At 52.6% G+C, this 21,906-nt stretch overlaps 8 protein-coding genes across 8 annotated transcripts; 2 read left to right on the top strand and 6 right to left on the bottom strand.

The window, feature by feature from the left end:
- Positions 1 to 1,764: 1,764 nt before the first annotated feature.
- Positions 1,765 to 3,312, top strand: J4E86_008159 (uncharacterized protein; the record flags this gene model as incomplete). Its single annotated transcript, XM_051448673.1, has 2 exons — positions 1,765 to 2,390; positions 2,514 to 3,312. 2 exons carry the CDS (start codon positions 1,765 to 1,767, stop codon positions 3,310 to 3,312), a joined length of 1,425 nt encoding a protein of 474 aa, XP_051300269.1.
- Positions 3,313 to 3,807: 495 nt separating this feature from the next.
- Positions 3,808 to 6,136, bottom strand: J4E86_008158 (uncharacterized protein; the record flags this gene model as incomplete). The annotated part of the gene is made up of 3 exons (XM_051448672.1): positions 3,808 to 4,369; positions 4,640 to 5,399; positions 5,449 to 6,136. The coding sequence occupies 3 exons, from the start codon at positions 6,134 to 6,136 to the stop codon at positions 3,808 to 3,810; spliced, it is 2,010 nt and encodes a 669-aa protein (XP_051300268.1).
- A 1,418-nt stretch (positions 6,137 to 7,554) lies between these two features.
- J4E86_008157 (uncharacterized protein) lies at positions 7,555 to 8,231 on the bottom strand (the record flags this gene model as incomplete). The annotated part of the gene is made up of 2 exons (XM_051448671.1): positions 7,555 to 7,608; positions 7,731 to 8,231. The coding sequence occupies 2 exons, from the start codon at positions 8,229 to 8,231 to the stop codon at positions 7,555 to 7,557; spliced, it is 555 nt and encodes a 184-aa protein (XP_051300267.1).
- Positions 8,232 to 8,902: 671 nt separating this feature from the next.
- Positions 8,903 to 10,776, bottom strand: J4E86_008156 (uncharacterized protein; the record flags this gene model as incomplete). Its single annotated transcript, XM_051448670.1, has 2 exons — positions 8,903 to 10,548; positions 10,632 to 10,776. 2 exons carry the CDS (start codon positions 10,774 to 10,776, stop codon positions 8,903 to 8,905), a joined length of 1,791 nt encoding a protein of 596 aa, XP_051300266.1.
- Positions 10,777 to 12,294: 1,518 nt separating this feature from the next.
- J4E86_008155 (uncharacterized protein) lies at positions 12,295 to 13,518 on the bottom strand (the record flags this gene model as incomplete). The annotated part of the gene is made up of 1 exon (XM_051448669.1): positions 12,295 to 13,518. The coding sequence occupies one exon, from the start codon at positions 13,516 to 13,518 to the stop codon at positions 12,295 to 12,297; it is 1,224 nt and encodes a 407-aa protein (XP_051300265.1).
- Positions 13,519 to 14,530: 1,012 nt separating this feature from the next.
- Positions 14,531 to 15,592, bottom strand: J4E86_008154 (uncharacterized protein; the record flags this gene model as incomplete). The annotated part of the gene is made up of 2 exons (XM_051448668.1): positions 14,531 to 15,261; positions 15,319 to 15,592. 2 exons carry the CDS (start codon positions 15,590 to 15,592, stop codon positions 14,531 to 14,533), a joined length of 1,005 nt encoding a protein of 334 aa, XP_051300264.1.
- Positions 15,593 to 15,961: 369 nt separating this feature from the next.
- J4E86_008153 (uncharacterized protein) lies at positions 15,962 to 17,329 on the top strand (the record flags this gene model as incomplete). The annotated part of the gene is made up of 3 exons (XM_051448667.1): positions 15,962 to 15,976; positions 16,121 to 16,993; positions 17,042 to 17,329. 3 exons carry the CDS (start codon positions 15,962 to 15,964, stop codon positions 17,327 to 17,329), a joined length of 1,176 nt encoding a protein of 391 aa, XP_051300263.1.
- A 611-nt stretch (positions 17,330 to 17,940) lies between these two features.
- J4E86_008152 (uncharacterized protein) lies at positions 17,941 to 21,637 on the bottom strand (the record flags this gene model as incomplete). Its single annotated transcript, XM_051448666.1, has 3 exons — positions 17,941 to 19,064; positions 19,118 to 19,520; positions 19,568 to 21,637. The coding sequence occupies 3 exons, from the start codon at positions 21,635 to 21,637 to the stop codon at positions 17,941 to 17,943; spliced, it is 3,597 nt and encodes a 1,198-aa protein (XP_051300262.1).
- Positions 21,638 to 21,906: the final 269 nt, after the last annotated feature.

The raw sequence follows: 21,906 nt of genomic DNA, 5'->3' as shown, positions 1-21,906 counted from the left end.
GATCTAACCTTGAGAAGTTGTAGCTGCTAAGAGGCAAAGTTATAAATACGCATTTACATATCTCTGTTTTCTGGTCAACAAGCCTCGTGTGCATGCTACAGCATGTTGCTGCAGCCTGTTAAGGACGGCCATCGGGCTTGCCATTCGATCAGACCCCAGCGAACAACATCAAAGCCATCGCAATCATACCGTATACCAAAGCACAATCCGATGAACAGCCCGAACCAGTACCAGACAGCAGTCTGAGTCAAAGACGCACTCTATTCGTTCTGCTTGCCATTCGATCTCGACCCCCAACCCTCATGCTGACTGTCGCGATATTGCTCGGGGGAGAAGCGGCCCCCCAAACCCCCGGACGCGCGTTCTCACTCTTGGCCATACCTTTCAACATATCATCTCCCCAGGAGCGATGGTGTAGTTTCACGGCATCGCTGAGTTGTTGGAGCTGACAATCATCTGTGTAGCCTTGAAGGCATAGCCCAGTTCTAACCTGCGCGTCAATAACTTCCAAGGTCCCTACTGGCTATCGCCTTCGTCTCCTTCATCTTAGAGCCGACAGTGTACTTGCCAACGTTCCAGAAAATAGGTCTCCGGGGCCGCCTTAATATGGCTAAAACGTACCTGCATGGAAAATGGGCTGCGCCACTCGCACATCCCGGAGGCCCAGCTTGTTGCTCGATAACGAAGCGCGCAGCCCCCGCGTGTTAACGTTTGCACGACGTCGAACCTGAGAATATGGAAGGCTCCGCGCTCCATTGGTCAAAGATCTTACATGGCTATACGTCTTTGGTGCGGTCGGTTGACCTTACATGAACTGTGCCCAGGTGTCGATCAAGTCAAGCTTGGCAAGGCGAAGTCGAAGCGTACCGCATCGGGGCTTATTCCTATCCAACACAGCGGTACAGACCTGTTCTCTCAAGATACATTACTCCATGTCTTTCGCTCATAAAATCAGTAGAACTCCCTTATTCTTTGGAGAGACCAAAGCCACTCGATGACATCTTGCCTGAACAATTACCCTCATCAACATGCCTTCATTCACTTTACAACCCCATACGAAACACATTCTCCTGGCTTCTTCCATCGTTGTCGTTCCGATGATCACGTTCACCGTCGTGATCCTTGTGCTAGTCTTTCACAATCTAGCAAGTGATCTAGACTGTCCCTATAGCGAGATATGCCCACAGTCTCCGCTGATCAATGTCACCAAGGCGTCTCACTACTACGTCGACTATCCGGCTACTCGCCTCGTATTTGTATCTTCTTGGTCATCCACCGTTAGCTTCGCTCTCGTGAGCGCCCTTATGTCGATTTACGCCTATTGCGCCGCACGCCGGCTTACGGAAGCTTCCGTGTCGCAGGACCAGAGCAGATGCCTTCCTACATCTTATGAGACTAGCCTTGTAGTCCGACTTCTGAATGCGGATTACCTGTCTCTGTGGGAACTATCCCGGCCATGGCGACGGTGGTCCTTTCGGCGCGGCACGAAAAGCGAATCATCCAGGCGAGCTACGAAACCAACGGTACTACGAGCATCAATATTCGTTCTATGTCTAGCTGTGCTCGCGAGGTACGCATGTGATTCATTAGACTCGAGTCCGTACTAAGATTCCCAGTGTTCTTGTGCATGCGGCAGACGGCTATCTCCATATAGCGACCGAAGCAATAGAGTTAGTTCAGGTCTTCCCTCAAGATCCTGCTCAGCATCAGTACGGCAGGAGCATTGACCCATGGTGCTTTGATGACAGCGAAACCATCGGTACCATGCAGAACAAAAACTTCTTTGGTTGCAGTATGACCCTATACCCACCCGACGAGAGTAGGCTGATACTTACAAACAACACCGAATTTCTCGCGTTGGTAGACGATGGCTACGGGAAAGGCATCATGAACTTTACTGATGAGACTACTGGGCGCCAATATGCGGTTGTTGGTCCAACGATATCGCCCTCCGAAACAGACTGGCAGGCGACATCCTACGCCATATCGTCCCAGTGTGCGTCTATGCCTGCTACCGCCTGCGATATACAGGTGAACTCGTTCGTACGGGATGGCCTTGGAATTCCATTAGTACCCTTCGACTGCTCCATCGCTCGCGGCTCGCCGATAGATTTCTCAGGGAGCTACGTAGGCGAATCAATCTTGTACAACTTTTTTGATTTCCACAAGCACTTAAAGGAACTCGGCAAGCCATTTGGTAGGATGGAAGGATTAGACTTTTACCCTGAAAACGAGGCCAGATCCATTATACCAAACATAACAAAACAGGAGAGTGCTCAGATGTTCCCAAGCACGTGGAGATGGACCGCAGCCGTTGGTCTGGATTTAGACGTCGATCTGGACGGCTTACCAAGAGACATGATTGGCAAGGCCTGGCTGATGGAGCCCGCGTATCCGAATTACGTAATGGTTGTTGCATGTAACACAACAGGTGAGTAACCGCTACCGAAGAATGGTGCACAGTCGTTGTTCTTCACCTAATAGGTCTTTCCAGTCTACGATGTCACATATAGTGCTACTGGTGGTACAATCAAAAGGTTGGAAGCACATGAGAGTAAATCTACTGTGGCGGGCATCTCAATCCTCCCCTCCGTCGACGGCATGGGAAACCTGGCGGACTTAAAATTCAGCGTTTTGCGGCAAGTCAATCCTCCAGTATCCTTGGGAAAGTGGATCTCAGACTTGGAACTTGGAATGAGCACCCTTTTCGCCCATCCTCTACGCGTGCATACGGTGCCGGCAGACAGTATTATAGTGCAGACAAGAGCCAGAAAGATTATGACTAGAGCGCCTGTCGCTGCTGTCTGGCTGCTGATTCTAGCAAATCTGTTCTTCGCAGCTCTCGGAATTGTACTTGCCGTTATGGCCTGGAGGACAGCCGACCAAGACATCTACCAAGTCAGGACGCGGCTTGGTGTTCCCGGATTAGCGGCTGCTCTCTTCGAGAGGAACTCCGAGAACCGCATCGTCAAGTCTGACAAGGAGTTGTTCCAAGAGAATGACAAGGACGGACTACCGCTGGTTCTCGTTGGAGTTCAGCATACCGTTACTGGAGGCATGGCGTGGTCACTTCGCGACAACCAAACTGGCCGTCCATGTTTGGCGGACGGAGCGAAGATATCGACTGCTCACATCAGCGATACCACGCACTCGACTTCAGAAGAGAATAATAGCACTGAGGAGGTCGTCCGCAAATCCGACAGCTACGGTAATGAGGCTGCGGAACATCAGCCAATCTCCGTCGTACCTTCAGAGCCTGTAACTCAATCTGACGCTGTCAGCCCGATGCAACAATCTACTCACTGGGTGTAAAGATAGATACCTACAGCCGTGGCCTCCCAGATCCATGCGAGGAGCATACGCGTGTATGGTGGAGAGGGAAGGCGAGCCTTTGGCTGTGGTCTGACACGGAGGCTCTGCGAATGCTTTTATCGGTACTGAGGTTATGGAGGATGCTATTTCTCCCATTTGTTTCCAGATAATGCGATAGAAAGACGACTGGGATCTTCAAATTATTATCACTAGATTCATGCCGATGCACTCAATTCGAGATTGAAAGACGGAACCGATGATGTTGCGTCGGTTTCCCCATTCCGCGACGGGAATGACGTCACCGAACTCTGCAGGACAGCCCGAACCGACCCTACCACCAATTCCTATTATTGCATCAACATCAACCTCCAATGAGACTAGAGAATTTTTCGGCTACCTTTACTGGTCTTTTAAGGCCTCATATGCAGAGATATACTACAACTTCGCGTCAGCTGTCTATCGACAGTCTGCCTGTTCGCAACTAGCGACGCAGCTCTAGAAAACAATGACAACGTACTTCTCCCGGGGATTCGTTTCGTTTTCGATAACCTCCATACATATACTGCTCGCTACTAGCTCGCCCCTCTCCACAAACGCTTCGACAAACGACTCAAGGCGTTCTTCCTCCACGTTCCCGCGAATTGAATCTTTACAGACGTGGAAGATCCCAATCCGGCAAAAGCTACCAGCAAGATCGCTCTGCTTCCTCAACACAAGCCCTGAGATGGCCACTTCAGATTGCCATATCTTCTTCGTCTCGTTCCAGGACGAACCCGCGGTTTCTCCACCAATGAGTGGAAGTAGGTAGACCGTGCCACTATCTTTCTCCTCCTTGTCGTTTATACAGTCTGGTGTGATCGGATAAACGTCGTCTGCAGCCGAGCCTGGGTCGAGCCTGACGGTATTATTATGAGAAAGAGTTGCAGCCAGCATGCCAGAGCACGCAAAGCTCATGTACCCACTACGGACTTCACCGAATGGATCCTGACCTAGTAGCTCCATGTCAACGTCTAAGACGTGAGTGTAGGTATCTAGCATCAAGTTCATATGCTTCAGCCTACACATATACGATATCTTGCCGTCAATAGACATCCAGGACCAGCTGGGAGCGCGCCAGGCTGGTCGCAGCCGCGGACTTACAACGCTCCAGCAGAGCTGCGCTTCGATGTCTTCGTCTCGCCACATACCTCCGATGTACTGCCCCCCGCTTTCTTTGCAGCTGCGTCGTGCGACCCCTGAAAGCGCGGGGAGCTTGTCGTGACTATACGTTAGTTTGGCGGCCGAATAGAGTTCGACAACATTGCTCCACCAGTAGATAAAGTCATACCCTTTGCGGCCACTGTTTAGACCGCTGATCAACCGACTGCCAAAACCTCCGGGTAGGAACTCATTTGCAATTTCTTTCCTGCATTCCCAGAAGGCGCCGCGGTTGCCAAAATGAATAGTTCGCGGGGGAAGAATCTTTTCCTGCAGCGCCCATGCGCGGGTTGCGAGGTAGGAATGTGTGGTTGCGAGTGAGTATACGGAGGAGGAGTGGAAGTCACGAACGAGCGTGCTTCCTGCAGTGCAGATTTGTGCACGGAGGCCATCTACCAGGTAAGGTCGCTTTAGAAAACAGCCTCCATGAGCATTGATGGCGGAGGCGGCGGCAATGTTGATGGAAGAGTTGCCATAGACGGAACTCATTAATGCTGCTTCTCTTCGCCAGTCTTCGGTATTGCCCTGTATGATACAAAGCGAGTCAATCCAAAGGTATCCTATTCCAAGTTGCTTACTGATGTGGACAGCGTCTTTGAACGTTTTGGGAAGCTCTTGATCGGGTATGACTGTGTGGAAGGCTTCGTAATTCTCTTTGGTGAGTTTCAAAAAGGTCTCGTTACCCCAGCAATGGCTGAGAGTGCTATAACGAGGCTTAGTCTGCCAGCCTGCAGTGGTAACCAGCTTCAGCTCGTCGCCAGCGACGGACATGAGCCTGGTAGGCAAAGTGTTCCCCTGATCCTTGTTGCAGGTCTCGTGACCGTTTGTACAGTTATCCAACCAATCCTTCGCAATATCAAGGACGTCCTTCTCCCTATGGTAAGTATCTTCTGCGCCGCGTCAGTGCTACTGATACAAGAGACTGTGGAAAACACATACCAGTGGACTCGAAGGCCCCGCTGAAGAAGCTCATCTCCCGCCCTACACCCTCATTGCAACCTTGACACACCTTTCCTGGATAATTCACCCACAAAAGCTGCGCCTTGTTCTCGCCCCAGTTCTGCACTGACAGCGACGCCTTCTCCTTTCCTTTCTCTTCTCCCTTATCACCAAGCCACACCATCCGCGCCTCCACCTTGCGAAATATGTCCCACAACCCCGCATCCCGTATCATCTGCATTAAGAAAGCACAAAATCTACACCCCTTTCGTGCCGCCGCTTGGAGGAGTAGAGTATGACACTCCCGCGCAACAGCATGTTTCCAATCAGCGCCCGAACCGGGCCAGTTGCGTTGTGTGGATGGGTCGACGGCTGTTGGGTCGCCGAGGTCGGGCCAGTGAGACAGTAAGAACGAACAGTCGCTACAGAACCTGCCCGAGACAGTGATGTTTGTAATGAGCGACAGGATGCCTTGTTCAATGGCGTTTTGATCGAGGGAGTCATCTTGCACAGCTTGGATGACGGTATGCTGTGCATTGAGTGTATTTGCGGGGACGGCTTTGTATTCTTCGTACCATGCGTTAAGCTCCTGGGAATCCAGCGCTGGGGTCTTCTGGAAGCAGGATTGGATCAGGACGTGCTGGTTTGCCTCGAGCTCGCTTTGGGAAGAGACCTGATTTTGCTCCATTCTCAAAGGTACATTTTAGTACTATAGAGCGAAGAACTTTCAACTTTTGTATTGGAGAATACAAGTCTGATTATCTTGAATACAGTGCAGTTACATCAACGCTCGTTGTTGCCTGTGGTTGGATCTGTGATGACGAGGCTGAGTCTGACGTACCTAGGTATTCGTCTAGGCAGCGTGTTGATGACACGTTTTCGCAGCGTTAAGTTTCGCGAATTGCTGCAGGTAGTTCAAAAGGCACTAGGTGATGAGCCGAACCGCGAGTCAAAGTTGAGGACCAGAAGACCGATGGAGGGCCTAAGTTGACAAGTAGGGCGAGATAGCGGGGTTAAGTTATACCGAACTCGAAGATGGTGTTAAGAGAGTAAGCAGAAGAAACTGAAGTCTGTACCTCCCGGGAATAACAGCATTGTCGAGTCTTAAGAACTAGCTTTAGCAGTTTTACACAAATAAAGAGTAAATTATTTGCAAGAGCTGTATGAATAAGACTTATAGAGCGAAAAGACTAAACTAATCTGCTAAAGAGAAGCTACCTGCTATAGACGTCGACAGAATCGATGCGCTCACGTCTTAAAAACGCGCTAATGAAGACAGTAAAATCTAGATTCCAAGCGCGTTCTAGCGCTTGTGTTAGAAGCTAAATTCAAAGCGTAAGAATGCTGTAGCCTGTAGTGTTAGAGTAGCACAGGCTGCGCAGTACTATGGTAGCTACAACTCTGATTCTGTGTTACACTAGAGTTACTTAGCTAAGCTAGGTACACCAAAATACCCGGCGGGCCTGGGTGATTTGGCTCGATATTGGCGCCACCTTCTGGACCCTTGTATTCTTTCTCGCAAACGCCATACCACTCTTCCATGCCATCCTATCGGTATCAGCCGCACTCTTCGTCTCCTGGTTTACCTTTGGGATATTGGGAGTGATGTGGCTGTATCTCAACTGGGACGTTCAGTTCCACGATTGGAAGAAGACGTGTTTGGCCAGTCTGAACTGGACGATCATCGCCTTGACTTTGTTTGCGAACGGTGTCAGTCTGTGGGCTTCAATTGAGCAGCTCGTAGCTGCGTACCATGATCCTCTCGTTCCTGTCGAAGGCTCGTTCACATGTGCTGATAATAGCGTTTGGGGGTAGCTAGGTATCCGGCTTTGGTTCTTGAGCGTTCGTTTATAATTCAGTTCACGTCCGAGGAATACCAGAAGTAGAAGAAACGGGCCCCTGGTGTTCAACGCTACGGCTCTGTCTTATGTTCAATTTCAGTGTATACATTACGAGGACCATACTGTATCAAGGACTCCAGAGCTGCTCGTTATTTACATGACGCCTTTACATATTACTCGGACAGGCGCAATGTCTTCTCGTACTCGATACAGAAAGTCTTCCTGGTCTTGCCGAATTTCCTCATCCGTTCTTAGTTCAGTTGAATCATGACCTATCGTCGTCCACCAGATACCGATAGTCACCCTTGCCGGTAGAAACCTTGCTTCTTTCAGAGCGTCCTTGATATCAGTCGCGTACATCAATCCACGCTCTCTTCTCAGATCAGCTCTCGACGTAGACGGCGGTGGTATATTGCAATGCATGCGATCAGTCAGACGCACTGCCTCCAGACTGTCAATACCCAGATCGAGTTCTTCCAATGCTGGGAAGCGTGCCAGAAGGGCAAAAACACGCTGCATCTCATCCAGAAGCTCCAGGATGAAAGCTTTGTGAACGGCGAAGAGCTCAATCATATTGTCTGGATCCATCATTACGCGATCGATACTGAAGCTAGGAATAGTGATGTATTTGACCAGCTTCCTGTTCTCCACTCCGATTTGGCGATAGAATTCTCGAGCCACCCAGCGTATGGAATCTGAGCCGTTGTGGAGGAAGAAGTTGAAACGGCTGAAGCAGTAGTTGAGAAGCTCGTCGTGGAAGATGCGGCTGACGAATACAAGGCCTTGAATGCTTTCGAGACCTTGCAGTCTATAGCCAGTGTGTCGCTGTCGGACGCTTATATTGATCGTTCTACTCTGGAAACTTTGCGCGAGAAGATAGTGGTATATCTGCTGGCGGATTTCGAGTGGTAGCCTGAGGAAGCCCGGGGTGGTGGTTGCCATTGTTGATGACGCTGACGACGTTGATGAAGTTGTCGATGCTCGGATATTCGCATGCAGTGTCGATAGCGGTGGCTGCGCGATTAACTGCCTCTGGAATATCTACGGAATATACACGCGGAGGAGATGGTTGATGAGACAGATGCCTATTCGTGGAAAGTCTGGTTCAGATGCAGAGAGATCTCAACGCATGCGCATCAGAAGGCGCCTAGGTCTGTGCTCATGCGGCACAGCAACCCCGCAAACGGTCTACTAACTGTCTTCTTGTGAACAATGCTGTTGGTAACATACCTGGGTATCGCGACATGCCTGCTCTTCCATGTCTAACTACGACAGTGGGATTCCCACCGCCTGATCTCCGGCATTGTCGCAGGATCCATGCCTGGCATGTGACGTCTAAATTGCGTCCCACCGAGAAGATTAGCAACCTCCACCGACCCACAGCATGAGCGATTTCACGGCTGGGAACATTGTGCACATACCAAAGCTTGTTTGAACAGGATATTGCTATTTGTTTGCAAATAGATTAAACACTAAAAACTACCTCCAAGCCACCTTCGCTATCGACTTGCAGTAAACATAGTATGGTCAGAATGAAGACAGATGCAAGACGTGAACGCATAACGTAGCTAAACGTGATTGACAAAAGAGCTACGGGCTACATCATAGGGACTCTACAAAGAGACATCGATGGAGATGTTAAGTCCGTCGAGGAGGGCGTCGACGCAGCCAAAGTTCTGCTCAACGTTGAGGTCACCAGGCGCCTTCCAGCCGTCGTTGGCGAAGGAGAAAACGCAGGACTCGGGACCGACGCTCTCGAGAATCTTCTTCATGGCAGTCTTCTGCTCCTGGACACCGGCAACAGCCTTGCCGTTGGAGGTACCAGCGCTGGGCCAGCCGATCTCAGTGATGAACTTGCCCTTGGCGGCGGCCTCGGGGCAGACCTTGGCGGCTTGCTCGAGCTGCTGAGCGGCGAAGTCACCAGCCATGTCAGCGGTGACGGACTGGGTGAAGTAGGGGTGGATCTGGACGGTGAAGATGTCGATGTGGGAGCAAAGAGCATCACCAATCGTCTCCCACGAGCCAACAGTCTCGGTGGTGGTGATGGCAATGTCAGAGGGGAAGCCGGCGCCACGGAGCTCATCACGGACGTAGTCGAGGTAGGAACCAAGCTCGCTGACCTCGCAGTTACCGTTGAAGACGCACTCGTTTCCAACAATGACCATGGCGACAGAGTCCTTCGGGGCGTTCTCCTTGATGTCGTTCAACTGGTCGTTGGCGTAGCTAGAGAAGGGACCCTTTCCGGCCTTGCCACCGGCCTCGAGGAAGATGCCGTAGATAACCTTGAGTCCGTACTTGGTGCACTCAGGAACAACGTGCTCGAAGACACCGCAGTCAGTGCTGTATGAGCGGATGGTGGTGAAACCGAGCTCAGAGATCTTCTTGATGTCGGCAGCAATCTCGTCGGCGGTCCTGCAGTTACCGTCGTTGGCGTAGGGAGTGTAGGTAATGGCCCACTTGTCGCCGTTGGTCTTGATGTGCTCACCGTTGTTGTAGCTGCCGGTGGGCTTGGGCTTGTCAGAGCCGTGGGTGGCGCTGGGAGTGGGCTTGGGCTTCTCAGCCTCCTTGGAGGAAGCAGGGACCTCGGGGGTGTAGGCAGGCTTGGACGCCTCGGGAACCTCAGGAACAGCAGGCTTGGAGACCTCAGGAACGGTGGGGTAAGCTGGCTTGGAAGGAGCGGGGACCTCAGGAACCGCGGGCTTGGTTGTCTCGGGAACCTCAGGGACAGCGGGCTTAGTGACCTCAGGAACAGAGGGGTAAGCGGGCTTGGAGTTCTCTGGGACCGGGGCAGGGCCAGTGGGCTTTCCCTCCTCCTCAGTGCAGGTGGTGGAGGTCTCCGGAACAGCGGGGACGGCTGGGGTGGAGTGCTCTGGGACGGGAGCCGGGCCAGTGGGCTTGGGGGCCTCGATGGAGGAGGTCATGCCCTCCTCCTCAGTGCAGGTGGTGGAAGACTCCGGGACAGCGGGAACAGCTGGCTTGGAGGACTCAGGAACTGCGGGGTACGCAGGTGTAGAGGACATGGGCACCTCAGGGACTGCGGGCTTGCTGGACTTGGGCATCGCAGGCATGCTGGACTCGGGAACCGCAGGGTAACCGGGCATGGAAGATCCGGGTACTACGGGAGCCGGGCTGGAGGGAGCCGGAACGACGGGAGTGTACATGGAAGTCTTTCCCTCCTCAGTGCAGGAGGTGGAGGCGGTCTCCGCATGCACGGAAGTTGGGACGGCGGGCATGGTGGAGTTGGGAGCCATGGAGGGCACTGGGTCATGTTAGTCGCTGTAAGATACTGGCCCTTACTGTTCTTCTTCGTTCACGGCTCCTTCTAACATGGGTTTCACATACTTGCGGTTTCGTAGACGGTGGTGTAGACCGTGCAAACCTCCTCGGGAGCGTAAGCTCCACGGCGCATGTGGAATCCAGCATGAGCCTTGTGCTGCGCGGCAACAGCAGACCCAACGAGGGCAGCTGCAACGTAAGAGTAACGCATCTTGAACTTGTTTACGTGGTTTGGGGTGGCTAGGGGTAATGGTGATCGTCCGCTGAGCGAGTGAAGCGGGTAATATTAAGTAAAGTGTGTAATGAGTGACGGGGCACAAAGGCCAAGGGTGCTTGTCAACGAGGCTGGTGATGCGTAACTTGAAAGCCTTGCGTAGTGAGAAAAAGAAGGAAACCTTGGGGAACACAGCGGTTTTGACCTATGTGCCATGGCCTGTGAGCACCAGTTGGTGGAGAACTGCCTCTAAGGCGTTAGGTTAGGGGTCCTGGAAATTGGCGTGATCATTGTTGTACAAGAACGGCATGGGCGCCATCCTACGGCTCTATTGAGATCGTGATGTGCTCCGAGCGGAAATGAGTCTGGGGTATAATTGTCGTGTTAGGTCGAGAGTGGGTCCAGTCTAGGTCGGGATGGGGCTAGCCTACTTTCACCCTGAGCAACCCTCCCGTGCAGGAGAGAGCGTCACGGCAACAAACACCACACCAAGTCTTTGCGCCAACTCCGCCGGGGAACGAGTGAACTCTATCGCAGCATAGCCACTTGTTGCATTTCTCTTAGCTGCTATGTGCCCGATAACCGTTTTGGTAAGACCCTCCTCGTGTCGCTAATTAGGACCCATCGGATGGTTCCATCCTCATCAAATCCACGGCAACGCGCATATCAGCAATCACAAGTAGCAATCGCGAACGGCTAATCTTTGTGCAGCTCGTAGTAGAGCAAGGGCACAGCTTACGCCACCATGCAGGTACAGAACGACTTGTGCAGGGTTCTACCTACCGGGCGTTCTTTAATTGGCCGAAAGCCCCATCGAAGGGTTGGGGTGGAAGTTCAGGCGGTGATGGATGTTGGTGCGTGCCCCTTTCTTCTCACGACTCAAGACCGGCCGGCGCGTTATTACCGCACCCACCGCTATTGATGGACATCACTAAACTCTCCGCTTGACGATGCCGCGTTCTTCGGCAGACAGACACCCGCGACCTGCTAAACATAGATGTGGGCAAGTGGGTTTTTTCGTGCGCCTGAATACGGTGTGTATGTTAACTTTGCGAGCGGCGATCCATCGCAATTACAATGGCGCGTATTCAGTTGTACCAAGCGCTGAGCCTTGGGTACCTAGTCGGCATTGGCTACATAAATCGGTGCCGAGCGATCGAACAAGAGGTCAGGCGACCACTCTGTACCCGCGCTGACAGAGCCTTCTGTCCCATAGCTACAGGCAGTCGTTCGCCAGTTACCCACTGTTCAAGCTACAATATGTAGCGTGCAAGTTCCAGCATTTGTCGCATCGTTGGTATTCCTACGGCTTCCACCGGTCCTCAACTTACAGCCCAAGGATGGTCACATTATACACTTAACGATTTGCATACAACTTAAACAATGTAGTGAGTCGAGTATGTATTGTTATGCCACGAAATACCGCAATGTAGATCCAATTCCTCCAGGGCTGCTTCGAGAACATCACTACGACCCAGTCTTTTGATCCACCCCAGAGTCTGGACTTCCACCTCCCTACTTCGCAACGACCTCATCCTGCCTGTAGTACTTCGATCTGATCATATCGGCAAAATGCTTAGCTCCATGTCGACTGAAATGCCCCTCTTTCCCCTTTACCGTTTTGACTGCCGCCTTTGTGGACCGTGGGAACATTTCCTCCTCGTAGTCCTTCACAGCAGCATCCAGACACTTCTCTCCACGGCACACTTTGACAATCTCCTTCCCCAATACCAATGCGTCTTTCATGCCCGTGTTGACTCCCAGTCCAGCAAACGGTGTGAAGACATGCGCAGCGTCGCCGATAAGGGTAACGCCTGGGCGAGATGGCCAGCGGAATCCAACCGGCAGCTCGTACAGATTGCGAGGAATGAGACTGTCTTCGTCAGAGGACATGATGACACGCTTAAGGTCATCGTGGATATGAGAGAGGTAGCGGTCGACAAAAGTGTTGCGCGCCGTCGCTTTATTGTCCCAATCGATGCCACAGGTCTGCAGGAAATCCTCTGGTGCATGCACGCTGGCGTACGTCCCTAGGCTACCGTCACCTTGCCGTTGGGACTGCACCGCGCAACCCTCCCCAAAAGCGAACATCGAGCCCGAGCCGACGTAGTCAAGCAGCCAGGGATCAGCCTTGATGTCTTTGCACGACACTGCGATAGAAGCTATACCTGAGTACTGTGGCATTTGGTCGGTGAGAAGTTTGCGAACCTTGGACCACGCGCCATCTCCCCCAACCACAAGATCGAATCCAGAGTCTTTCGTGCCGTCTGAGAAGTGCAGGTCGTACTTTCCCTCTCCTTCAGCAGAGGGTACGACTTCTTTCAACTTCTTTTCGAATTGTACGGACCCCTCCTTCAGGTTCTCGAACATCAGTGTCGCCAACGCCATTCGATCGATCTCAGGTCTTCCCTCAAACTTCTCATCTTCTTTGATGTCTTGCTTGTCAGCGCCATTCTCATCCCAGAGTACCTCTCCGTCCAGAGTCACAACCTTCATGCAGTCGCTCTCTGGACGTGCATGTTTGGCGAACGGTTCCCATAGCCCTGCTTCTTTGATGGCGAGTTGACCGGATTCTGGGTGGAGGTCCAGGGAGCCGCCTTGCGTGCGGAGTTCTGACGCGGACTCGAAGATGATGAAGGGGATAGAGTGCTTCTGAAGGATGTTGGCGAGGGTTAGAGAGGCAGGGCCAGCGCCAACCAGGCCAATCTTGGGTTGGAAAGGTTTCAAGACTGATCCCATGGCTATTCAGGGGGGTAGCAGTTCGTTGACTGGTGTCTTGATGGACTTGGATTGCTGTTCGCGGTTCTCTGGCGACGACAAGTTCTTCAATTGTAAATGCAGGGCGTGAGCAGAGCGGAAAGTAGTGTAAGTGGAGCTTCGTGAATCAAGATCCAATATGACTGATATCACACCTTCAAACCTCGCGATATATACATCTACACCTGTTCTACTGCCTAGTTCAGGTGTCACGTGTCTCGTCCTCGCGCGGACTCTCGGGTCGCGAATGTGTGCACAGCGCGAGTTTGACGCGTCGGACCCGAAACTGCACGAAGTGCCGAAAGTTTGCGCCTCGAAAGCCAGCCGCCACAGATATGAATTCAGAAACTGGTAATGACCTTCGAGATGCCATTCCCTTCGCCATCAATTGATGGGCTGTTCCAGAGGGCATGGAAATGCATAACTCACGTGTGCATGAGGTTCGTGCGAGATCAACGTGGCTCGACGGTCGCGTGAGTCCAGCCAATTTAGTGCTTACTGAGAGCAAATAAGGTTACATGTCGCAACGCGCCTTATCTGCGTCAAGCTTTGAGCCAAGTGATGTTCGGTGAATGCTGTGCCTGGGGCCGCAAGCCGTTGGAACGAGCCCTGGAGATGCGAAAGGAGCAATCACATGATGCCATTGTTCTTCTTCGTCGAACTGAACCGGTACGAGTTCCATGTGCTGTGATTTGATCGAGTTGCTTTTTCTTGTACTGCGCGATCGCTGTCCGCAATTACCTACGTCAGTCTAAAAGTATTCTACGATCCGAAGTGGATTTCTACATCGCATCCAAGATCCAGTCGCCAAGTGAGGTAGGACCTGTTTGAAGACCTCCACGCTCAGAGTTGTGCGCACGTGAGAAATCTGTTCGTGTGTGCCGTGTTGTTGTTGGAACGTGCTGCCGGGTCCATAATTCCTGACACCCAACAGGAGATAAGACCCTGGCCAGCTTGCGAATCCAGAACCCGGCACGTCATCGCAATGCGATGATCATGCCAAACCCAGCCCTCCTCCGACCCTCCCCAGACCGGCTCTCTTGCTAGCCAGGGCAATATTATGGACTGTGTTTCCAATCCTTACTTTGACGGCATCAAAAGCAGCCTCAGGTGTCTGAACGAACTTACTGGTGTCGATATCTTGGACCAAAGCAACCCACTCAGGGTCAGGCTCAGCCAGGTTCCAAGCGATGCTGACGTGGAAATATTGCGAATAATCATGGCTTTGAGGCTCATTCTTGTCGACCTTCCTCCGCTTCGGACCGTCGTTGGAGTCATGGCTCTCCTTCGGACCGTCTCCCACTCCGCCTGTATACAGACCTGGATGACCGCTGTATTGGGTCGCGTCGTTGCATGCTTGTAGCAGGCGGTTAAGTTCGTTGAGCGCGGACTTCTTAATGCCAAGGACCAAAAACCATCGATTGCGATCGAAGTTGGACACCCATTTCAAGTTCTGAAACTCAAAATTGAAAGCGCGCACTGCGGACCGCCGCACAGCAACACTTAATGATCCCAAAAAAGGCTCTCTGCTGTCGGTGTTGATTTGCAGGGTGCGCGACAAGGAGACATGAAGAGGTAGCGACGCACCCAGTTCTGATTGAAGAGATGGTATGATCTCTGGTACGGGCAGTTTCTTCGTTCGCTTGGCATTTTCAAGATCAATAGTATCTCTCACATGCTGCAGTAGGCTGTGTAAAGCATCAGACTCAGGCTGTGTAGGTATCCCTCGAACGCGTTAGTTTGTTGTCCATATTGGTGGTGAATATTTCTGGGTATCCTTACACTCTAAGTAAACATGACTAGGCCACTTGCCCTCGACGTGAGGTACAGCCCGTTTTCGTCCACCGTGTAGGCTTGGGTTGTCGCTAGTGCTGACGCGCGCATTTGTCGCGTAGAGGTCGTGAAAGGCTGGCGGAAGCGGTGGCAGGGCATCCCCAGAGGCGCTGTGCTTGCGCTTCGATGTAGGTTTGGCGGCAGATTGTGCCGTCTGGGCAGAGGCATCGAGGCTCTTATCATCATTATCCGAGGCGGAATCTGGATAATCGACCAGCGACATGGCGGGCTGGATCGTGATGGTGAGGGATCATCGTAGCTGTCGTCACTCGTGGAGAGGACCAAGCGGCGGACCCACTTGCAGCCTAGCGCATCCGCATGACGTATGGCAGCGATTGGGCCGCTCTTTTCTCCAAGAGCGGACAAGAAGAAATCTGACGCAGGGCCGCGACTGCGAACCGATGATGTACGCGTCCACGGTACCTGCCAAGTCAGGCCTTTATGTAGTTCGCTCTCCCTCCCGTCACCTGTTCTTTCCTCTCGTATCCATCTAGCACCTGACACTCGTCCGACCACTAATCTCCAACACTACAACTACTCCAACTTTCCTGAGTTCGCCAACTATCAAACACTAGCACACAAACCAACCACCATGGCAATGGACGCAGTAAGTGTTCATCTTCCGTTTGTTCCGGGCGCCTGGATGGACTACGTACTGTGCCTCCCATGTGCGCCGGCACGCCTCATCCAGCCCGTCTCAAAGCAGTTCAGCGCAATATATCATCTTTAGACATTGAAGCTGACTTAGCAGGCCCATCATGCGTTGATCGATCCTCTGATCGAACCAGACCCAAGCGACGAGACTGGCCTCAACAGCCACTTTCGCTCCACATATGCTCCCGCAGCACCCATCACACCACCCGGATCCGCTGGAGACGCCAAAGGCCACCCAACCGTCAGTGTCCACAACACCGGCAGCTCCGTCGAGACCAACCCATTCCGCCGTTCCCGGGCTTCATCCGAGGCAAAGGGTGCTTCGGCATCAGTATCGCATGTTGGGCAGACTACACCGCAGAGTAGGAGGTATGATTACCCATCCCCTCCTGCCTCTGCCAGCCCCAGACGTGCCCATTTCTCCGACAACCACCGCGCGGAAATCTTCGGACCCATGAACGGAAGCCGGCCCCGACGATCCAGCGAAAATGCCCCTGCATCCATGAAGAAGAGCGGAGTTACGCGCGACCGCTCAGGCTCACTGAGAGAGCGCTATCCTGGTGACAAGTCACACAGGCCTCTTGACCAATTGCGTCATGATGAGAAAGTTGCTCACCGTGCTCCCCATCTTAGGAAAAAGAACTTCCAAGGCGCCGACGTCATCGATCGTCTCGACAAGGCACCTTTCGGTCGGTACCACCACGAGGGCCCGTACGATGCTGCCAGTCTCGCTCGCAACCGCGTCGAAAAATACAGTCCCCTCGCGGCGGTCAAGGATTCGAACGAGGAGGCCTTGAGGGCTACTCCACGGGAGAACATTGTCGACTCTGTACAGAGGCATCGTCCCTTGGAGGGAGTCGCCATCGTACCACCTGGCATGGCTGATCGTTTCGGAAGAGTACTCAATTATGAAGAGGGTGCTGACCTGATGCGAGAGCCTGGAGCTGACTACCGTCGCTGGCCTGGTGTTGTATGTTCTCCAACCATTCCTAGGCTGAACTTCGCTAACACATCGCAGGAATACCACCCAGACGATCTCAAGGGCAAGGGCGAACCTTCCTACTCCATCGAGAAGGCCCTGAAGGACCACAAGCGCTTCGGCGACAGCGGCACAGAGATGACCACCCGCAGCTCTCGCACTCGCAGCGTTGGCCATGCCGAAGCACCCGGCATCGTCCCTTCCGTCGCTACCGACGCTGAAGCCTCTGGCATCGGCCGCAGCAACACCACTGGCAGGAGCGTCGGCGGCGCAATCAAGAGGCGTCTCGGTAGCATCCGTCGTCGCAAGCAAGAAGCCGAGATCTAGGGGATCTCGCTCTTTCCACGCTCCAAGCGTTTCTCTGAGGTTCCACACGCACACGCAACGGCTTGATACCCATTCCGTTTTAATCGACTTTTCAAAATTGTATACATACGCATGGCATAATGACGCATATTGAGCGTCCTTATTTTTCCTTTCTCTTGGGGTTCGGCGATGTTAGCGCATAGATGACGTACATTCATGGTATATCATAGTTTGCGCCGCATATGGGGGCTCGATAGGAGCCGTGTACGATATACGAGTAGTTTTTAGTAGGTTACGATTAATGACACATAACTTGACTAAACTTGTGCCAAATGGTCAAAATGCATGGTATATGTTGTGATTGATATTATCTACTATCTATGACACCTACGCAAGCAATGAGCAAGAACGACTACCCAATCGCATACCCACCCAATGCCTACGCCAAACAACATCTCCCAACCCAACGAACATAATACAAACGCCTACCGACTACATAACGACATTCAAACTCCATAATGCGCGCTGAAATATGCAACAAGGCGCGAACAAAAACAGCAAACGGGTAACAACATCAACCAGCCCAATACGCCACATTAACGAGAAAGGGATATACCTTCCCTGCCCTCCCATCACATAAAACTCATCTTAACCTCCTTCTCCTGCCCAAAATCATCCTCAAACTCATCAGCCCAAGCATTATGTCCTAGATCACCAGTAGACTGCGTAGGACCCAAACTACTCGCATGCGAATCCGTCTTCGCCGAGCGCAACGGGGGACGTTCAGCAGGGCCTCCTGTAGCATCGTTCCAAGACGGCTGACCAGTAGTAGTAGCATCTGAACTCCAAGGCTGTGCAGTACCAGAGTTGTTTTTACTGGGTGTACCCGAGTCCCAGGGCGAGGATGTGCCGGAGCGACTTGGTTGTAAGGGCAAGGGCGATGCGGGGAGGGGGTATTTATTCGGTGTTGTAGCGGAGGACGGGGGGTCGCGGAACGAGGTGTCGAATGTCATTTCCATTTGACCCGCGCCAAGGTCGTCGAATTCGTCGTATTCGTCGTAGTGGCCGTTAGATGAAGGAGAAGGTTTCTTGGCATCTGTGCTTGGTATGCCTAGACTGTCGTTGTAGCTCTTCGTTTCCCTAAGCGTCGAGTACGGACTTGTTGTCTGGGATGGGGATACGGTTGCGATGTCGATCTTCATGGGTGGGAGCGTGCTCTTGATCTCTTTGATCTCGAATTCGGCTTCGGCGTTGTATTCTTTGCTTTCGGCGGCTAGAGTTGCTACTTCTTTTCTGATTGCGTCGATGTCGAACATGACCTGGTTCTCTGCGAGTTTCGCTGGGTCTTGGTCTACGTCTAGCTTCCGATGGCCGGGCGGAGCGGCAGTGGAGTGTTCGTCGTAGACTTCCCAGTCTTTCTTGTCGGCCTTCTTCTTCTTCCACCAGCTTAGTTTACCGCCTTTCTTCTCCTTCTCTTGTGCCTTCTTCTCCAGGTCCTTTCGCGCTTCTTCGATCTCGTTGATAAGCTCACGCTGGCGGATCTCGTGGTTCTCCGGGTCTGGATCTTCGATCTCGGCGAATTCGTCGGATTCAACCAGCCATCCAACTTCGCGGAGTAGCTTGGGCATGGCGGCACGGTAGGCCATGTGGCCGGGGACCAACTCGGTCACGTTTACGTTCTCGATGGTCGGGATCTGGACAGGCGCGAGACCAGCTACGCGCATTACACCACCACTGGTAGCACGGAAAAGGTAGCCTGGACAAACTGTTAGCAACTGACGACAAGTAGAAGAAAGATGTGCGACATACCCAAGATCCAGTCATTGGTAGCATACCCATTGACAAACCTTCCAGGTACGACAGATCTTGCCCTGATATACTCATCATGCTTGGCTACTGCCGGTGTACCGAACATGTATACGTTCTGCACAATACCAAACGCCCCTCGATTCGCGAGTTCTTTCAGACATGAGAAGATGACTCTTGAGCCTAACGAGAAACCGACAAGGGTAACAGGTCGTGTCCCGAGGTTGCGATCGATGAGTGAGTCTGCGAGAATCAGTCCAGCCATATCTGCTCGTGCTTGCGAAACGATCCACGGATTGTCGATAAGGTAAGAAAGCTTGGTCAAGGCTAGGGGAAGTGTCATGGCGGCCATGAGAGCTGTAAGGACGGTACTTCCCAAGACTTGTTGGAGACCTTGCGTGAGAGCCTGTTGTGGTCAGCAAGCACCTTCGCAGTCTGCATATGTAAACTCACTTCGGTGGCAAGAATGTTGATTGTGTCACCCATACTCCTCAGCATCTCGGGTTCCCATAGCACGGAATATATATCGCCCATGATTGGATCGACCGTACTGTACGGAAGACGGACATCGTCAACTTTTCCGTTCATCCAGCCTGCCAACGTAATGATGAGATGTGTTCTCTTGTTGTTGTGAAGTGGACGGTACTCGAACGTCTTGACAGCACCTGTTCGTCTGTTCATGGCTCGTACGCCGACAGTACTACCCGTGACTACGCCAGTCGATGTAATGATAGCGGCACCGCCAGCACCAGCTAGGAAACTACTCGTACCTGCCACACCAATTGTCGTAAATCCCGCAGCGAGACCGGCACCAATGACTGGAGCAAGAAGTCCAGCAGACAATCCAATGACAAGACCACCGCCAACAGTTGCAAGACCCATGAATGCCAATCGCTTGTTGCGTGCCCGCTTAGCTCGGCTGACCATGTGTTCATCCTCGTTCCAGTTCTCTTTGTCTGCTTGTTCCTGCATCTCCAAAGCATCAGTGACACGCTTTTCGAAGCGACAAGCTTCTAGCCAGTCTACGCTGAGATATTGTCCAACCTGCTGAAACAGCTCTCGTGAACGTGAATCATAGACAGAGTCGGCGATGAGTACCAAGAACAGATCGCACAAGACGGTCCACCGCAAATCGATATCTAGGTTCTTACTAGTGGGAAGTTGTGATGGCGACCTAACTTCTGGATAATCAAAATCGTCATCCTGGTGTTCCTGGTACGGCGGGGGAGGCGGTGTTTGCAAGTCGTCTTGCGACTCCATCGTCGAAGCCCTATTCAGTTTTGACTTCTCTGCGGGTGATTCCGGGCGCGGTGACGAGATAGACGGTCTGGCAGAGTCTGATTCGTTTACCGTCTCGGCATCTTCGGCTGCGGGATTCTTTACTCGAGCATTCTGCATCAGTGCTGGTGTAAGGTCTCCAGGAACCACGCCGTGTTCGGACAATTGCTCAATCATGATCTGCTCAGAGGCATTAATGTCCATGTGCCCGTAGATTTTGACCATGATCTTCTGTGCCCACATTTTTGTGGTTCCTGACTGTAGCTCGAGCAGCTTCTTCATCTTCTTGTTGGTCGTTTCGAAGTTGGAGAACTTCCGTTCCATCTCCACCATGGCCAATCGTACCAGACCGACGTATGCGACACGCTGTCCTTCGGTAAGGAGGTTCTTCGTTGCCTGCATTTGCGAGAGCGGGTCCCGACCCTCCTCGTCTTCATCGGCCAGTGCAGTACTCCTCTCCTTGAACAGATAGGCGGTGTTGTCGTCCATGCTCGTTTGCGAGTCAGCATCGTCGTCCATTATAACCCTGGTGTATCCTTTGGCGGCGCCTCCGACGTTGGCATAGCCGTGCATGTCTTCCAGCTCTTCCGTGTTCTCCTTCGCAATGAGCCTGTTGTCGTCGTCGTACATGTCGTATCGAGCGTATGCAGGCATAGTCTGCCATTCGCCGTCGTCTTCTTCCTTCTTCTCCTCCTTGACTTCTCTTTGTGACTGTATGACTGCATGCTGGTGTGAATACTCGGATACGGTCGGAACGCTCGTTTGTTGGGGAAGTGAAGGCGCGGCACTCGTGCTTGTGTGTGTTTCTGTGATCTCGGGAGGCTTTGTGGGTTCGGGTGTATCTTGCTTCGTTTCTACAGACTTGTCTTCGGGTGCCTCGGGGTCGGTGTCCTCCACGGGCTCCTTCGCCTGCCCATTGACTTGCGGTGTCGCATCGCTTTCCTTCACAGTAACCTTAGGTGCGACTTCAGGAAGCTTCTCCACAGTACTGTCTGCCTTGAATTCTTCCTTTTCTTGTGCTGACACCGCGACTTCCTTCGGACTCGCTGCTGTAGCGGCTACGGCATCCTCAAACTTCTCCCCTTCCGAGTCGGAACTGTCCTCGACGGGCGTCCGCGGCCTCCTCTTCCGTATAGGCAGGCCAAAATCATCGTATTCAACCGTTTCATTGGGTTCTTTCTTCACCTCCGCGGTCTCGGCATTATTTCCCTCATTCTTGGGGGCCGCGGCGGGGTTCTCGCTCATACTGGTGGGGACTACCGTGAGAAACGCATGGAGAGGCAGGTTCGCAGTCGTATCAACAGGGAAAAGCGCAGGGGCCGCCGTAGGAAGCAATTCAAATGTATGTGCGGGTACGTACAATATGTACAATTAGGCGTGGGATGCCCTGAGGCGGATTTACTAAAGCGGAGAGCAACGGGGGTGTCTCCAAGCCGCAGACGTCGCATACGGGGCTAGCGTCGCACGCGTGGCTGGTGCATGCGTTAGATTCCGCCCTCTGGGTCCAAACTTTG

Source organism: Alternaria arbusti, assembly GCF_024043155.1.
Source record: "Alternaria arbusti strain BMP 1465 chromosome Unknown scaffold_12, whole genome shotgun sequence".
NCBI lineage: Eukaryota > Fungi > Ascomycota > Dothideomycetes > Pleosporales > Pleosporaceae > Alternaria > Alternaria arbusti.
The sequence above is the reverse complement of the archived record's forward strand: the minus strand, read 5'-3'. Positions and strand labels throughout refer to the sequence as shown.